We start from the raw sequence: 15465 nt of genomic DNA on the forward strand, positions 1-15465 counted from the left end.
ACATGGCAAGAATCCATGTAGGCACAGCTACTGTACTTAATGGAAAAAAAAACACAAAACAAAACAAACACTATAAACATAGTGTATTCAACCACCATCATCATCATCATCTGCAGCTTATCGTGCAGGATTCAAATACACAGAGTAACCCAAATCAAAGCAACTCCATTCGCTCTCGCTCTCTCTCTCTCTCTCACACACACACTCACACACACACACACACAAGTAAGCACATAGGGGAGCACATTAGAGCTTTTTGTTGGTAAATATTAATATTGGTGTAAACACATTTTGGGGACTAAAGGACCTGTTCGGGGCAGTTTCCTCTCAGTACATATGTAGGCTATTTGTGCGATGCCTGCGCCACGGAAACAAAAGGCACTAAGACGTGACTGATCAAGGCTAGCTGGGCAGAGTCCCAGAGTAGGGAATTAAACATTAATAGCATTTTTGCTCATTTTTCATAGCACACTAAGGGCCCTTCAGAGCAGATAGGAACATATCCACAAATAGCACTGCAGTAGTAAATATATGATCAAACTTTACATCAGAGAGCCTTTTCTGAGCTCCAGCAGTACAGTATCCAGCAATGAGACCAGCTGTTAAGGAGGTATTTTGACAGTTCAATATGAGGGGCTGAAAAGGATTCAAACTTTTTTGTTGTTGTTTTTGTTGGTTTTCCCTCCCCAAGTTGTTTTTTTTTTTTTTTTTTTTTTTCCTCCGTGAGGACGACGCTCTGAAGGGAGAAATCTTGGATGTGGAAAATTGGAGAAGCTTCTCCAACTCCAAGCAGCTTGTCCATGGAAGAAGAATAGGATCTGGGGCTGGGATGTTTCCAATAAATAGCAATATAAATCTTTACACAGCAATATGAGCATCACAATACAATGCAATGTACATGTATATGTGCATATACATACTAGTAATGTGCTAGCAAGTGCCCATGGGCAGACACTGGCACAGGCAGGGGTCAGGGTAGGCTCTCAGTCTCAGATTAAAGCCACCGCCCTGCTTCTTCAACAAGTGGTCATTCACCTAAAGTCTCTGCAGATTTCTCTACTGGAAAAGCTAGAGTCCAGCAACTCACAGTCCACATTCTCTTCACTTCAGGGTAGCTGGTCACTTGTAAGTCCAGTAATGTTGATGTACTGTCCTATTTTCCATCTTTCATCTAGTCCACCTGACGAAACATCAGCTTTCCTTCATCATCTCAAGATCGACAGTCTATTAGTAAAAGAGTGAGGCGTTGGTAGGAGTGTATTCCACAACACTTGCAGCATGAAGTCACTCCATCCTCTCCACCTTCCCAAGGATCTTGCCTTCGTATGTGGGCAGCAAGGAGCCGTCATCAGACACCTCCTCGAACACTGCGCCGCACTCAAACTCGTCGCTGGCCTTCTTAAAGTAGTACCTACAGGGAGACACAAGACATTAACAATCTGATTGCTGTATCTGAAAGAAAAGACAATCATTTGACATTTTGAAACATCAAGGCTTATTTCTGCCATCTGTACGTCATGTACATCTGACCGACTGAGCCCGTAGACTGAGGGGGGTGAAGGGGGGGGTGGACCTTGCTAAAGAGAAGAGCTGAAACAAAATTCTCCCTCTTTTACTTCCTCTCTTCCTTTTGGCCTGGCTAACATTGGTCAATAAGGGGGTCCTTTGACAAAGACTAACATTTCGGGTGCCTCCAAGTCTGCCTGTCATTACTGCCCAACTCCTACACACCCGCACACGTTGGAAGACGGGGATTTTGCTCACTCCCAACCCCTGGTTCATTATTACAGGGACAAAGAAAAGAACAAAGTGGAGGAGGAGGAGCAGAGAGCAAGAAGTACACCATGTCCTTCTTTACCCCAGTTGATGGCATGAGCTCTTGCTGAGAGCTATAGGAAGAGCAGCTGATGGACAGCTTTGTGTGTGTGTGTTAAAGAGTAGAAATGTAAGGAGGGGCTTCTCGTCAGCCATGACTTCACTGGGGGATAATGATGTAACCCCCCCGAATCCTCATTTAAGAGGAAGAGAAAGCAGCAGGGGTGAGTTGGTTAGCAGGGTCTGGGAATCCACTCATTAACTATGTAATGGAAAAATGCCTCAGTTTGCTCCATGTGTGGGGTGACTGGAAATTGGGTATGTTTGTTTGTAAGCCCGTAATTTATTTATTTATTTATTTTTTGTAGATGACCAAATTAAACATGGACCATCTACAAAACCAGAGCTATAGGAGTGTTTGTCGATTAGCATGAGGGTGGTCACTAGTAAAAAGCGGCCCAGTGTTAAATACGGGAAGACCTTCGCTACACGAGGCTTCTCTCAGGAAAACCAAGCGAGTGAAGAAGATAAAGTAGAGAAATAAGATGAAATAAAAGAGTGCAAGACACGCCTGATAACCATTTCCTCCTTTTCTATCTCAAGGGGATTAAAAAAAAATGTGGAGCCCTCTTACTCTTTAAAAAAAAGATCTTCAAAGAGCTATGGTGTTTTTTTGCTAAGAGAGACAGAGACTGAGAGCCTGAATTTCCACTGGAACATGTTTTATGTGGCTAGAGCCCCCCCTCTCCGTTTGCACTGACATCTGGCACCAATATCGTCTGGCAGGGCCAAGCAGTACTGTTCTTTGTTGAACCACTGCCATGTTGAAATGACCCAACTCCACACATTCTCTGGCTGCTATTAAAGCACCACACAGCTCTTTTCTGCAAAAAATGTGGATGGTATGACACAGGAACTGAGACAGCGGGCCAAAAAGAAAAAGAAGAGGGGATTGGGGGGGTGGGGGTGGGGTGGACAGATGTGGAGAACCCATAGCTAAGTGGTTGTCACATTTGTTGATCCAAAAACTGCTGCGCACATCTGGCCAGGAAGATGTTTTCTCCAAGGTTTTTTTTTTTTAACACTTTTCCCCCTCCAGTTTGATACCTGTAATTATTAACACAATACTTGAGCCATGCTTATACCAGAGAGCATTACAGTCTAAATAATAAATGTTTGATCTTTTCCCTTTAACGCACGCTGGATAGAAGCAATCAAAAGTAAAATCTCTCTCTGCAAACACACATGGAAGCTGGGCAGGGTAAGTCAGCGCCCTGTAGCAGAGCAAACAAGCAGATCCAGCGTTTAACAATCTGCCTCTCAAAAATATCCATAAAATGATTACAACATGTGTAAACACTGTGCGCATTCAACGCAAGCACATTTGTGTGTGTATACATTCACACACACCAGAGTGGAGAGGAAAGGAAAAGGGAGAAAAAAAAAAAAAAAAAAAAAAAAGGAGGCCCTGATAGCATCAGTGAAGAATTTGCACGCTGGCCATTTGTGTGAGTCTTTGTTGGTTGAAATGAAAGGGGCTGGGGCTTCAAAGCCATGTGTATTAAGTGTGCTTTAGCATGGAAATCAATACCAGATGGGACCCAAATCGCTGCAGTTCAGGCTCTCCCACTAACCCCTGCACCACCCTCCCTCTTGTCCTTCCCTTTTCATTGCACGCACATAAAACCAGACGCTTCACACCAACTGTGCGCACACAAACACGCACTGAAACAAACTGATAACAGTGCTCAACACAGACATGGAGAAGAAATTTAAGGTCTTCATGGATGTACAGTTTCACTATAAAGTGTAGCCATTTGATAGCTTGCTTGGATGGCTTAAGATTTTTAGAAGAGATGCAATAAAACTACACTTAAGTAAACAGGAAATGCTTCGACAGGTTATGTTGCTAAATTAAGTTTTTATAAAAGTTAAACTGACATCTTTTTGTATATAAACACACCTGTAGTTGCCCTTTTTGCGGAGCTGCTCTTTGAAGTGGCCCAATGTGAGACTGTGGCTCTTCATGGTCCTTCGATAAGGAATCTCCTCACCGCAGAAGAAATACGTCACCACAGTCTCCCCACTGCACCCCGCAAGGCTTCCCAAACCCTTTTTACACCTGTCAGGACACAAAAAGGCAGAGAAAAGGTGTAAAAGAAAGTACAGACACTCATTATACTTAATGTGATCATAAAAAGGGAAACAAGACAAACGACATGACTTTCAATGTAAGTGAACAGATGACAGTTCTAGACTAGAAATGCAGCAACAGCTTCCTGTGAGTGTGTGACCCAGAGCCATCAGTGTGTGCTTGTGTTGCGTGTGCATAAAAAAGAAGGGGAACAGTGTTATCAGTTTCCCTTCAGCTATGTCCAAGGCTTTGTAGGCCTACTTCAGAGGAGCTCTCTGTGCTATGCTCTGCTCGCCCCAGCCGACTGCCAGCGCACTGAAGGACAGCCAATGAAAATAAAACATATATGAAAGTGATGCGTCAGTCAGGTGGTACATTGACTACACACTCCACACTCACAGCACAAATACACAAGATTTGTGCAAACGACGAGGCAGATGCAAAATTTAAAATAAACTTTGAGTGAGGGTCAACTAAAGTATATACAGGGGTGTGTATGTGTGATATGTAGTTTTGCACACGACTGCTCATCTATCTCTGTGCATGTGCAGTTTGTGGCGCAGGTGAAAAGCACAAAGAGTTAAAAGGGTCCAAGTACACTGGAAGTTGGAGGCTATAGCTGAGAGGAGGATGAGGAGGAAGAGGAGCAGAGAGGAGGAGAGGAGAGGGAGGGCAGGACGCTAGAGGCATCGTACTCTTCTGATTGGAGACTGGGGCTAGTTACAAGGCTGACAGAGCCGCCACTGGCTAGAGACAGAGGGACGGACCCCCCACCCTGGACAGACACTTGGTTGGTCTTCTCTCGCTGAAAACTGGACAAAGAATGCCTGGGAAGAGATGCAAAAGAACATCCACTGTTATAATCAAGCAGCAAGTCATGACCATGTGGGGAAGTAGAGCAGGTCCACTCTCTGCTTTCTGTACCTTTGTTTGATGGGTTTGGTGGATACCTCCTCCAGTCTGCGGCAGGCCTCTTCCAGCTGGGCCAAAGTGTTGGGAGGGGGCAGCGGAGGCATAGCAGGGTCTTGGATGAATGGCTGAGCTGGCTGGTGGCTGCGTAAGTGGCCACAGCTTCCGCCGCCGCCCCATGTGTGTGTCTGAGTCGATGAACCTCCAAAAGATTTTTTGGTGCTTTGTGTACTGCAGGAAAAAAAAAAGTTAATCAATAACATGAAACTATGGGACATATGAGGACATTTAACTCTTCAATTAATACCTAAACAGTGCTTACCTGTGAGGCTTGTGCCTGCCCTGTCGTTTACTTTCCAGGATCCACTGCAACACATTCTGGGTGGGGTCTGTTGTGTCACTGGGAAGCTGTAAAGCTGCACAGTCCTCCACACACCTCTCTGCTACTCCATCCTCAGCCCCTGAGCGACACACACGCCTCGAGAGAGAGCTGGAACGCCTGAGAGAAAGAGAAGTGGCATTGGTTTTTTTTTTTTTTTGTGTCAAACAAAAACAGGAAATAAGCATGGCATGGGATCAATGAGGTGCCTGGGACTCACCCCATGTGACTGTCTGTTGAGATGGCCCCACACATCTCTCTGCCCAGGCTGCGGCTGCGCTGGTTTGGCTGACAGGGCTGGTACTCGCTGCTGCTGGAGCACATGCCGTGCACTCTGAGAGCCGCTTCCCTTTCGATCTGCTCTTTAGACTTTGGACTGGCGTGATGGTGGATATAGTGGTGGTGGATGTGTTTTGTGCTCTGTCTGCTTATGAGGGTCCTGCTCGGACCCAATGCCAGAGTGAGTGCCCCCTGATCGGGACTTGAGACAGAAGAACTGGAAGGCCCATTCCTCACAAGGGCTTTGATTCCAAAGCCTGCGCAGGTGAATGGCTGGTGCTCCGGGGAGCTGGAGCGAGGAGAGTGTCGGATCACGGTTGGGGACTGGCAGCCGGGGGTTTTCAGGACTCGAGAAAGGTGTTCATCCAGGATGGCCTGTGGATCTTCGTCAGAGGAGCCGGGGAGAAGGGTCAAAGGATGTGGGGAGAGCTGAGGGGCACTTCCAACGATCTCTGTGTCTTCTCTTTCTTCTTCCTGTTAAAAAAAAAAAAGACATCCAAAACAATCAGCTAATGAAAACAACAACCTATTTAACTAATTCACCTCTCGCCAACTTATGCACAAACCTCCTGAATCTGCTGCAGCCTCTCCTCCAGAGAACTGATGGTGTCCTGTTCCCTCTTCAGGTTTTCCAGACGGGAAATCAGCTGGGCTGCAAACTCCGCTGGTTTCATTGGGACCATCTCCTTAGGAGGACGGTGAGTGCGCTTTAGAAGTAAAGAAATAATTAGGAGTTGTGTCATCACAAAGCAAACACATCCATACTCATGTTGTCTCATCCGACTGAATTCATGCATTGTTTTCCTCAACTGGCAGTAATGATCAGGGGCCCCTAACTAGCACCCAGGTCTGTAGGGAAGGGGTGGCAAGCCTGGTGTACAGTCATGCTGGGCTAGGCCTCGGCTGGTTTCCTCTGTCATCATCACCAGGCCTCTTTAAAGTCAGCTCACTTCAAAGGCTTCCTCGTCAAATATCAAACACTCAGTGGGAGGGTGGTGGAAGGAGGGATGGAAGGATAGATTGATGGGAAGCAGTGGCTTTACATCTAGGAATAAAAGCCACATATCAACAGGGGGTGGAAGAAAACTCCAGGGAGGAAAAGATGAGGGATATTAAAAAATAGAAAGAACGAAGAAAAAAAAACATGGGAGAAACTGAGATGCAAAGTTGTATGCTCTCTCCAGAAAATGAAGAAAAGGGAGATTTGAAAGAGAGAGATAAAGGTGCCGAAAAAAAAGGGTGGGAGATCAGAAAGGTTCAGGTAATTTATTCCCCCACCTTGTCACACACTGGGCACCTTTAAGTTACAGTTTTGTGACAGTATAAGTGTGTCTGTGCACACGCATCTTAAATTATTTGCATTTTTTGCGCTGGGGCCTTCTTGATTTTTCTTCCTCTTTTCCCCACTTCTTGTATCTCTTTGTAGTCGGGATAAAGTGGGGGAAGAGGGACTGTTTGATGGTGCCTGGGGCTTGCACACCATGGGAATGGCAGACATCGGCAAAAATCAGACGGAAACAAAAACAAGAATAAAAGCGAAAATAAAACCAAAGCAAAAGTAGTGAGATCCAGTCTGTGGATCTTTTCCTGACACAAAAAGCAGTTTTCACTTGCCTCATAATGATGACAAAAGTAGGGTTAAGTCAAGTTTATTTAACAAACTGCTTCTTTTTCAACTACTTAGCAAGTTGAACCCCCCCAAATCTGGACCTCCTTTCCTGTTTTTCTCTCACCCTGAAGTTAGTTTCTCCTAAGCCTTTAGCTACCAACTCCCCTCTGACCTGCTGAGAACTCACATGACATGCTCAGACTCTTCCCTCAGATCCTTCACTTTTAGGGGAGGGGGATGGCTGAGCATTTGTCCTACGTGTATGTGTGTGTGTGTGTGTTTGTGAGAGAGAGAGAGAGAGAGAGAGAGAGCGAGAGAGGAAGAGAAAAGGGGGCCAACTCTGTTGGAAGTTGTCACTTCCCTGTGCATTTGCTCCATTCATCCTGTGGATCAAAGCGCTGGGTGTGCGTGCACGTGCGTGTGAATGCGAGTATCTCTGTGTTTTTGTTGAGGAACTGGGCTGATTTCAGAGCCCTCGGGATAAAGCGGCTGAGATCTTCCTCATCTCTCCCTGTTCTCCATATTTACAGCATCGGTGGGGAAGAAAAACCCTGGTGTGTTCCGAGCGCTGCGGCGATAAACAGCTTAGAGACCTCCCCGTCTCCCGCAGACTTCAAGGAACCCTAATGGGGGTGTAGGTGACACCAAAGGTAGGGAGGGGGGTCGTGTTTGTATGCTCGCTTGTGTGAGTGTGTGTGTGTGTGAATCTGAGTGGGAGGCTGGGTCTTTGACGTTACCCTTCAGATCTTTGCTGGTGTTGTCGAACTGAGAATGCCAAATACAGTTTGCACTGTACTATTCATAGAAACTAAGAGAGACTCAGAACGCAGGGTGGTATGGAAATTACACTGTGGGACCCTGGCTCAAAAAGATTTCAGAGCATGTGTATGTGGAGTTATGCATGTGTGTGTTTCATGTGTGTTACTTACAGGGAAAGCAGGCAAAGAGACTTGGCTGTTCATCCTCATGTTGCGTTGCATCTCTCTCTGTAGCTGTTTCTTGGAGCCCAGTTTATACGGAGGGATGCCATCTCTGGGGGGCGGACAGACAGATCACAAAAGTCAATTACCCAATCAGATACATCATTAAAGACCACACGGCCATTCAGGAAGCTTGTTAGCCAACCGGATATATCAAATAAACTTCAAGCAAGAAGAAATCTAATTTATTAATTATCCAATCCATTTTGTTTGTCATCTTTCAAACTTAAATCTGAAAACAAGAGAGGGAGAGTCAGAGTTAAATCATGCAAACATTTCCGGTCTGTATGTATGTCGGGGCAGACCAGGCTATGGGATTCTGAGTGAGATGGTAGGAGGTTTTATTTGCCCTAGAAATGACACTCATTTTCAGCTCTGGCTCCAGCACGACACTGGGTAGCCTGCTGGCCGTTTCCTTTTAACACCACTCACACACTCTCTCACATACTGCAGTCACAGTGTGCTCGCCTCTACAGGCTAGAAGTAGTGTCAGCATTAGCATTCCCCTTCTGAATTTTATGTTAAGCTAAGGACACAGTTAGCATTAGCTGCTTATCATTCCCACTGAAAGAGTTACTGCAGGACAGCACCCAAGGGTGTAGATAACCTGGTTAAATCTATCTGAGAGGCTGAAAGATTAAATCAAATAACGCACAGTAGAGCCTGAGCTTCAAACTGAGGGCTTGACAGTATGAAACAGTGTCTTTTCTCCCATGCTAAACAGTACTTTCCTGGTGACTTAGCCTAACTGAGGAGCACTTTTCCACTTTTGCTTTGAAATGCCACAGTCATGCGCATAAGCAACCACCCCCTCCTCTTCCACCACACTCCCAATCTTCATTTGGCAAGCGCTGCCGCAGCCAGCCTCTGATCTCCGCACATCAAAAGGCTGGTTTGTAAGATAAGGTAATGTTTGAAGTCTGTGCAGCTGCATTCCCCAGCGTCCAAGCAAATCCATAAATAAGATATAAGCAAAAATCCCCCCTTCACCACTTTCTTTCTTTTCCCAACTAACCCCCCCTCCTTCTATTTTTTTTTTTCTTTATCTGTAAATGAGATTCAAATGTTTATGGGTATTTCTAACTGACCTACAGAGAGGCAGATATTCTGATCAAGGCCAAAGCGAGCAGGAAATGAGGTGGGGAAGTTGTGTCCCTGCGGCCCGGAGCTTTGAAGCTGCACTGGGCAAAGTACAGCGGAATAGGACTATATGGGCCTCTGTCTCTGACTGTCAAAGAGATACGCAACTCCCTATTGTAAAAAAAAAAAAAAAAAAAAGAAAGCTACACAGCTGCCACATTTATGTGCAGCCCAGGTTGCACTGACTGTCAGCATATCACTCTATAAGTATCATTAGCTTTGTCATAGGTGACCTTGCTGTGTCACTGACATCATCCATGTAAGCTTTTCCATCTCCCAACTGAGTTGAGGTAAAGAATGACTTGGACCATCATTCTTCTGCTTTTCATCCCAAAATCCAGCAGGGCTGAGTTCTCCTGGCCTTGAGCTGAGCTCCACCCAATGACTTCACAGCACCTTGTCATTTGATTGACACATGATTACAACAAGTAATGCTTAACAAGAACGAGGCCAGAAGCACGTACACAGGTGAGCTGGAACTACATGAAGACGGTGGCACAACATGAGCGATTAGTCAATTCCTTGATTAGAAAGCCCGAAGGACTCTAATGGACGAATCTGTGTCACACCTTTGGTTATATTAGGTTATGAATGTGTCAACACTTCCAGCAGTAAAATTTTAAGTTTTGTTTTCTTAAGATTATATTATTAAAAAGCAATGCTCTACCATTTATTACTTCCACAAAGTATAAAAAAGGACAAACATTAAAAGAATATAATGCATTTCCAATGGTCACTGAACAATAACATGACAAACGGCAGCAAGACTATTTGTTTTGGCTAAACTACAGAGTGCGTTATTCAGAGAGTGGGAGAAGGTGCAAAATAACACATTTTTAGCAAGAAAATAAATCCAATATGAGTCCAAAACAGTCCAAAGTTGTCACCACTGAATTTATTTCCCAACAACAACAGAGGTTCTGGCACAGGATGGCTTTGTAAGCTGGTCAGAGGAGGCTGAAGGCAAGGATCCGTTTGAGGACATGAGAGCTTACCTTATTCTATCAAATCAAAACTAAATTAAGTTTATTACTAAGTTTAGATATATTAAATTATTAAATCAATAGGAGAAGTAACAAGTAAATCAGCAGATATTTAAAAATCACCCAAGTCCTCAGATGCACCAAAAAGCTGCTACACTTGTCCAGCTTAACACGAGATGGGCTTGACCCTTGCCACATCCTCGCTGCTCCAATCAAGCATTTAAGGGCCCACAATCCATCATCAGTAGTTGCACCACCGCAAACCAACCTTCCAGTTTGGCTGCAGCTGCCAACCTCCAGCTGAATGTAGGTGTCAGTTAACTCACAAACATGCATGTTTGGATGATATTTACTTACACACTGCTATCAGTAACGGACATGGCATCGTCAGTCAAGGCATCACTGGAAACCTCGCTGTCATTGGTGCTGCTGACGGGGGCAAAAGAGCCTACATGGCAAGGGTTGAGTGAATCTCCTCTTTTGTATGATCTGGGGAGGTAACAACAACAGACATCCGGTTAATATTAATATTAAAACTTTATTTAAAAACAGCCCAAAACAAGACAGTGAAATTATGTTTCAACTTCCTGAGGAGTGAGTTTCTCTGCTGTTTAGGATCCGAGCTCAAGACAGGTGGTGCATTTTTATGTTTAAGGGGAAACATGATTAAATGTGTGGATATAAGCTTGTTTATTACAACAAGCAACTGTAATGGATACATATGACAGGTTAGTTTGGGGCCTGGCAAACTTCATCTGCACAGGAAAAACTTTCTTAGAAGTCCTGCAATTTCTCTTTCCATTCCACACTCTTTCCTCAGCATACATGTCTCACTGTTTTTGCAGTCTTGCCACAGTAAGGAGGAAAGAGGAGAGTAACCCCCCCCATTAAAAAGTATGTAGTGGAAGCATGAGAGTCTGTCAGAGAAGGAAATAAAAACAGGAGAAAAGGAAGAAGGGGGGTCTTCACCAGGAGAGAGAGACCCAGCATGACTAAAGCTGCAGGCCCCCAGCTCCAGACTGACCTTCAGAGGGGCTCGCAAAGAGTCAGGTATTTAACACAGCTGGCCTTGCATTCTTCCCTCCCTGCCTCTCTTTCACCCCCTCATTTATCCTTTCTTTCATGAGTTGCAGCCCCCTGCTAGTCCTTCTCTCTCTCTCGATCCCTCTGTCCTTCCTTTCCGCTCTCTTTCCCCTCACTTTCGCTCCACAAGCATGCCTCGTACTCCCCATCCCTGAGTTTTCAAAAGGAAAAAAGATAAAAGTAGAGAAGGCGGAGGAGGGGGGGGGGATACAGCAAAGGAGGGAATCAGAGGAGAATTGACGCAAACAAGAAGAGAGGAAAGAGAAGAGTGAGGGAGAGGAGGAGATGGTGGTGGGGTGTTGATTCTGTACTGTAGCTGCTGCGTTCAGGGTTTGTTTTCCTTTTTAAGAGAACATGAGTCAGATGAGATGAGGTGAATAGCGGCATGAGGAAAAGGAAGAAATGGGTTCCACATGTTTTAAATGTGTTTGGTGACAATAAGAGGGGGAAGTAAGAGACCTGGGTCTATGTGAAAAGAGGGCTGTTCTGCAGGTTTGGCTACAAACACTCCAGCCAAGCTGTCAATTCATGCTGATATAGTTTTACTCAATTCCCTCACTATTAAAAGCATCTATAACATTATAAGTTTGACACAATATTAATACAACAAAAACCCTTTTGTTTAACCATTTACCAGCAGTTTTAACTTAGACTTAAACAGGCAAGGCAGGAAAAGCAAGAATAAGCATTCAAAGTCAGATGCAGAACGAATTCAAAGTGCAATCTATGGATCTGCAGAAGATTTATATCTCTGCTTGACAGTGTGGTACAGGAGCAGCCATAGCACAGCAATGTCATCATCTATTATTTGCTGGCTGCGGCCAGAGCCAGCCATGCTCTGTGAACTTTTCCTCTGGAAGACGATCCCTCATTCTGCGGAACTATTTCAAAGCCCCGGAAATCCAGGCGAGCGCCAGCAGAGGGCTGCTTCTGGAGACGGTGAGAGGGGAGACAGGGGCCAGAGCCGAGGGAGTGGAGGACAAGCAGAGTTTTCTGCAAACTCTGAAGAAAACCATGTGTTGCACATCTGCACGTGAGAACGCTGATTTTAACTTAGCTACACCCCCACAATTAGTTCTGGTTTATTTTGCACCAAAATGTACAGAAAGTCAAATGTGTTGCAGACATACCTGTATCCCCTGTCCATCACCTCCACAGCTCTCACTGGCAAGGGGGCTCTCTGCCCCTTGACCAGTCCAACCAGCGCTTTGGCTTTGAAATCACAACTCCACTCCTCCTCTTCGTTGAGCGTGGGCAGGTATCCACAAACAACTTTCAGGTTGCCCAAAGCACTGGAGTTGACGTGACTCGGGTTTTCTCCTCCAGTCCTCACATACTCGAGGTAAATGTCAGAGGTCAGAAACATTTGGTATGCGTTCTCCTCCATGTTGGTTTGGATCTCCGTCTGTGCCTGGTCGAACATTGCAGAGTCAATGTGCTGCTTCTTGATATTATCCCTAATGAACGTTTTAGTGGCGGGCTTCAGCTGTTTGGCAACAATGCTGTTGTTTTCGATGTAGCGCTTGTAAATAGCTTTGGCGACTCTCTGCGTTTTGGTATCCTTTAAGTCCATCTGCCTGAAGCCGTTGCAGGCGAACCAAAAGTCCAAAGTATCAACGCATTTCTCTCGGTCCAGGAATAACCTAAAAAGAAGAGCACCGTCCTGATCCCCGAGGAGAGAGTGTAAAGACTTTGTCCACCGGGAAAGCGGTGAATCCGGGGAGGCACTCCCCTCTGGCTCCCCAAGACCATCCTCGTTCCTCCTCGCCGAGGAGCCCGGAGAGTCGAGCAGAAGTGATTTGGGGGATTCCAGGGGTTTCATCATTGCAGACTTGCCGGGGTAGCAGGGCGCCTCGCCCTCCTCCCCAGGCACCGGGGGTCTAGGGGCATCTTCGCGGAAACTACTGGTGATATGGTCCATAAGCGCCCGGCTCATGGCTCTGAAGGCAGCAGGAGAGTCTGTGTGCTGTTCGCCCCCTCTGAGCTTCTACTGTAATCTCCTCACTCTCTTATGTCAGCGGGGAGGCTTTTCTCGGGCTGCCCGTCTTCTCTCTGAAACACAAAGTATTGATCTAATCAAAACCAGATCCGCCCCAACTTCAAAGGGGGTAGAAACGTAGTTAAAGCCTTTTCAGAGCCTCTATGAATTTCACAGAAACAGAACAGTGAAAACTGAAGAAAACGCTGCTGCAGCATTACATAAACAGGACTTCTTCATATTTCACACAGAAATGAGATATCTGCTGTTCGGACACAAATTAGAAAAGATTGTACAGTGATTTCACATAGTTAAAAAAAACACCCGAGCAATGCATCAGCATCATCACCCTTTCTATAAATGATCACACGCAGGGGTTAAGATCTGCAACGCATTAATAGCACATTTATCCTTCAAATCGGCAGAACATTATACACGGACACGGCTTCCGGATGCATCACGCCTGATTTCAGGGGGAAGAGTCAGGCTGCATTGCTGCAGAACAGCTACAAGCACTTATCTCTTCACCATCCCTGCCACTTTTTATTCATTGATTTATTTAATTGTTATTTCTGGTCATTTCTAGGACTCAATATCCTGTCGCGGCCAACTAAAATTGAGCCTCCCCCCCTCAAGTACCTGTAGGACATCGATGCAGGATAAACTAAGAAATGGGGAAACGTGACCAACATAGTGAATGGAGTTGACTGGCTGCTACTGGTGTGTGCTGCTCCACTGCTGAAAACACTCAGCTGTAATCAAAGCAGTTACAAATGATCACTGCAGCCGTGGATCAGCGTTATAAGTCACGAGAGGCTGATGTGCAACTTCGAAGAGGTCACTTTTTAACCACCAGCACACGGCTACTGTGCTCGAGTGTTGAACAGAGGAAAAACAGCTCCAAACATAGCTAAAACTAATACTTTTCGGGAAAAACAATGTCCACTGCAACCCATCCAAGTTAATCCTGACAGCTACTGTTGCGATATATTCAATGCAACATTAAAGGCGGAAAAAAATACCACAGCTTAAGCTCAACTACCAAAGTCTCAGATCTTGTGGGGGAGGAATGTTTCAACAAGAAACGAGTACTTCTTAGTAATTTTTACTTTAAAATTAGGGTTTGAACTCAAAGATGTTAAAATAAAAAATAAAGTCAAAGACTCGGAGACGATGCGGTGCGTTTTTTAGTCTTTAAACGCAAGAAAAGCGGATAATTTTACCCAGAACATTACTTCAAAGGCAAGTCAACAGCACATCAAAGAGTACTCCAATGGGGGCCAGTTTGAGGAGGTACGCACTCTTCCAACTTACCATCGATCCACGAGTTCGCTCAAGTTAAACTTCAGGTTTTTATCCACAAGAAGCGCGTATAATCCACATTTCTGATCTCCACAACGCGTCCAAGTACAGTCCGTTCGGGTTGCAAGGAAAAAGCTGCTCTCGAAACGAAAAATATCGCTTTTCTCCCTCCTCCTTTTCTCCTCCCCGTGCTTTCAGGCTGCCATGCCGTACGGTATGTCTCTCCTATAGGCGACTCCAACACCAACTGAACCGAGAGGCTGGAGCAGCGCACTTCAAAGTGAGGAACCGACTGCCTGGTCCCGACAGCTGCATAAAAAACAATTGCTGCTTTCTTTATCCGAAAAAGGAAAACAAGGAGAGAAGATTCTCTGATATCATTCAATTACTCGAGACGAGGCGTATTTTAAAGACAGCTTGTTTTAAATTCTGACCTGTGAGCGTTTTTTTGCGTTTTGTCAATCTTTTCCCAGATCACGAAGTTGCAGCTACAGTGTGAGGACCTTATCAAAGACAGGCAATCTTGAGCCAACTCCCCGAGGGTTTGGAGCGTCAGAAGTAACTGATCTGCCGCCCCAACAGCATTATCGTTACAATCCCTCTGTTGCCACATATACTTTAAAGACGCAGAGCTTCTTCCTCAGTACACTGAATATTTTTTATTTAATTTTTTAATTAACTCATTAGGCTTTGGGTCCATATTGCACAAAACAGTCTGTATACAATAACACGTTAATATGCAACAGTTACAAGTTTTGGCCACATAACAATAAGACAGCCTTGCAGAGTAATCACTTTTTAATTTTTAATCCCCGTGTGATCCACTTTTGGTAGAAGCGAAGCCACACATATCTCCCTGGTTCAGGATTCAAAG

At 45.2% G+C, this 15465-nt stretch overlaps 2 protein-coding genes across 2 annotated transcripts in view; both read right to left on the bottom strand.

Annotated features, from left to right (window-relative positions):
• Positions 1-719: 719 nt before the first annotated feature.
• axin2 (axin 2 (conductin, axil)) lies at positions 720-13271 on the bottom strand. The gene is made up of 10 exons (XM_041995886.1): positions 12442-13271; positions 10586-10717; positions 8055-8157; positions 6083-6223; positions 5458-5990; positions 5181-5357; positions 4874-5089; positions 4645-4776; positions 3779-3937; positions 720-1411 (listed from the first exon to the last, which is right to left on the bottom strand). Exons 1-10 carry the CDS (start codon positions 13245-13247, stop codon positions 1285-1287), a joined length of 2526 nt encoding a protein of 841 aa, XP_041851820.1. The 5' UTR covers positions 13248-13271; the 3' UTR covers positions 720-1284.
• Positions 13272-13277: 6 nt separating this feature from the next.
• cep112 (centrosomal protein 112) overlaps positions 13278-15465 on the bottom strand; it is a 121647-nt gene continuing 119459 nt past the window's right edge. Inside the window, exon 27 of the mRNA XM_041995865.1 lies at positions 13278-13363. The gene's annotated coding sequence lies outside the window, so the exon portion shown is untranslated. The remainder of the gene's footprint in view (positions 13364-15465) is intronic.

This window comes from Melanotaenia boesemani, chromosome 2, assembly GCF_017639745.1.
Source record: "Melanotaenia boesemani isolate fMelBoe1 chromosome 2, fMelBoe1.pri, whole genome shotgun sequence".
Classification (NCBI taxonomy): Eukaryota; Metazoa; Chordata; class Actinopteri; order Atheriniformes; family Melanotaeniidae; genus Melanotaenia; species Melanotaenia boesemani.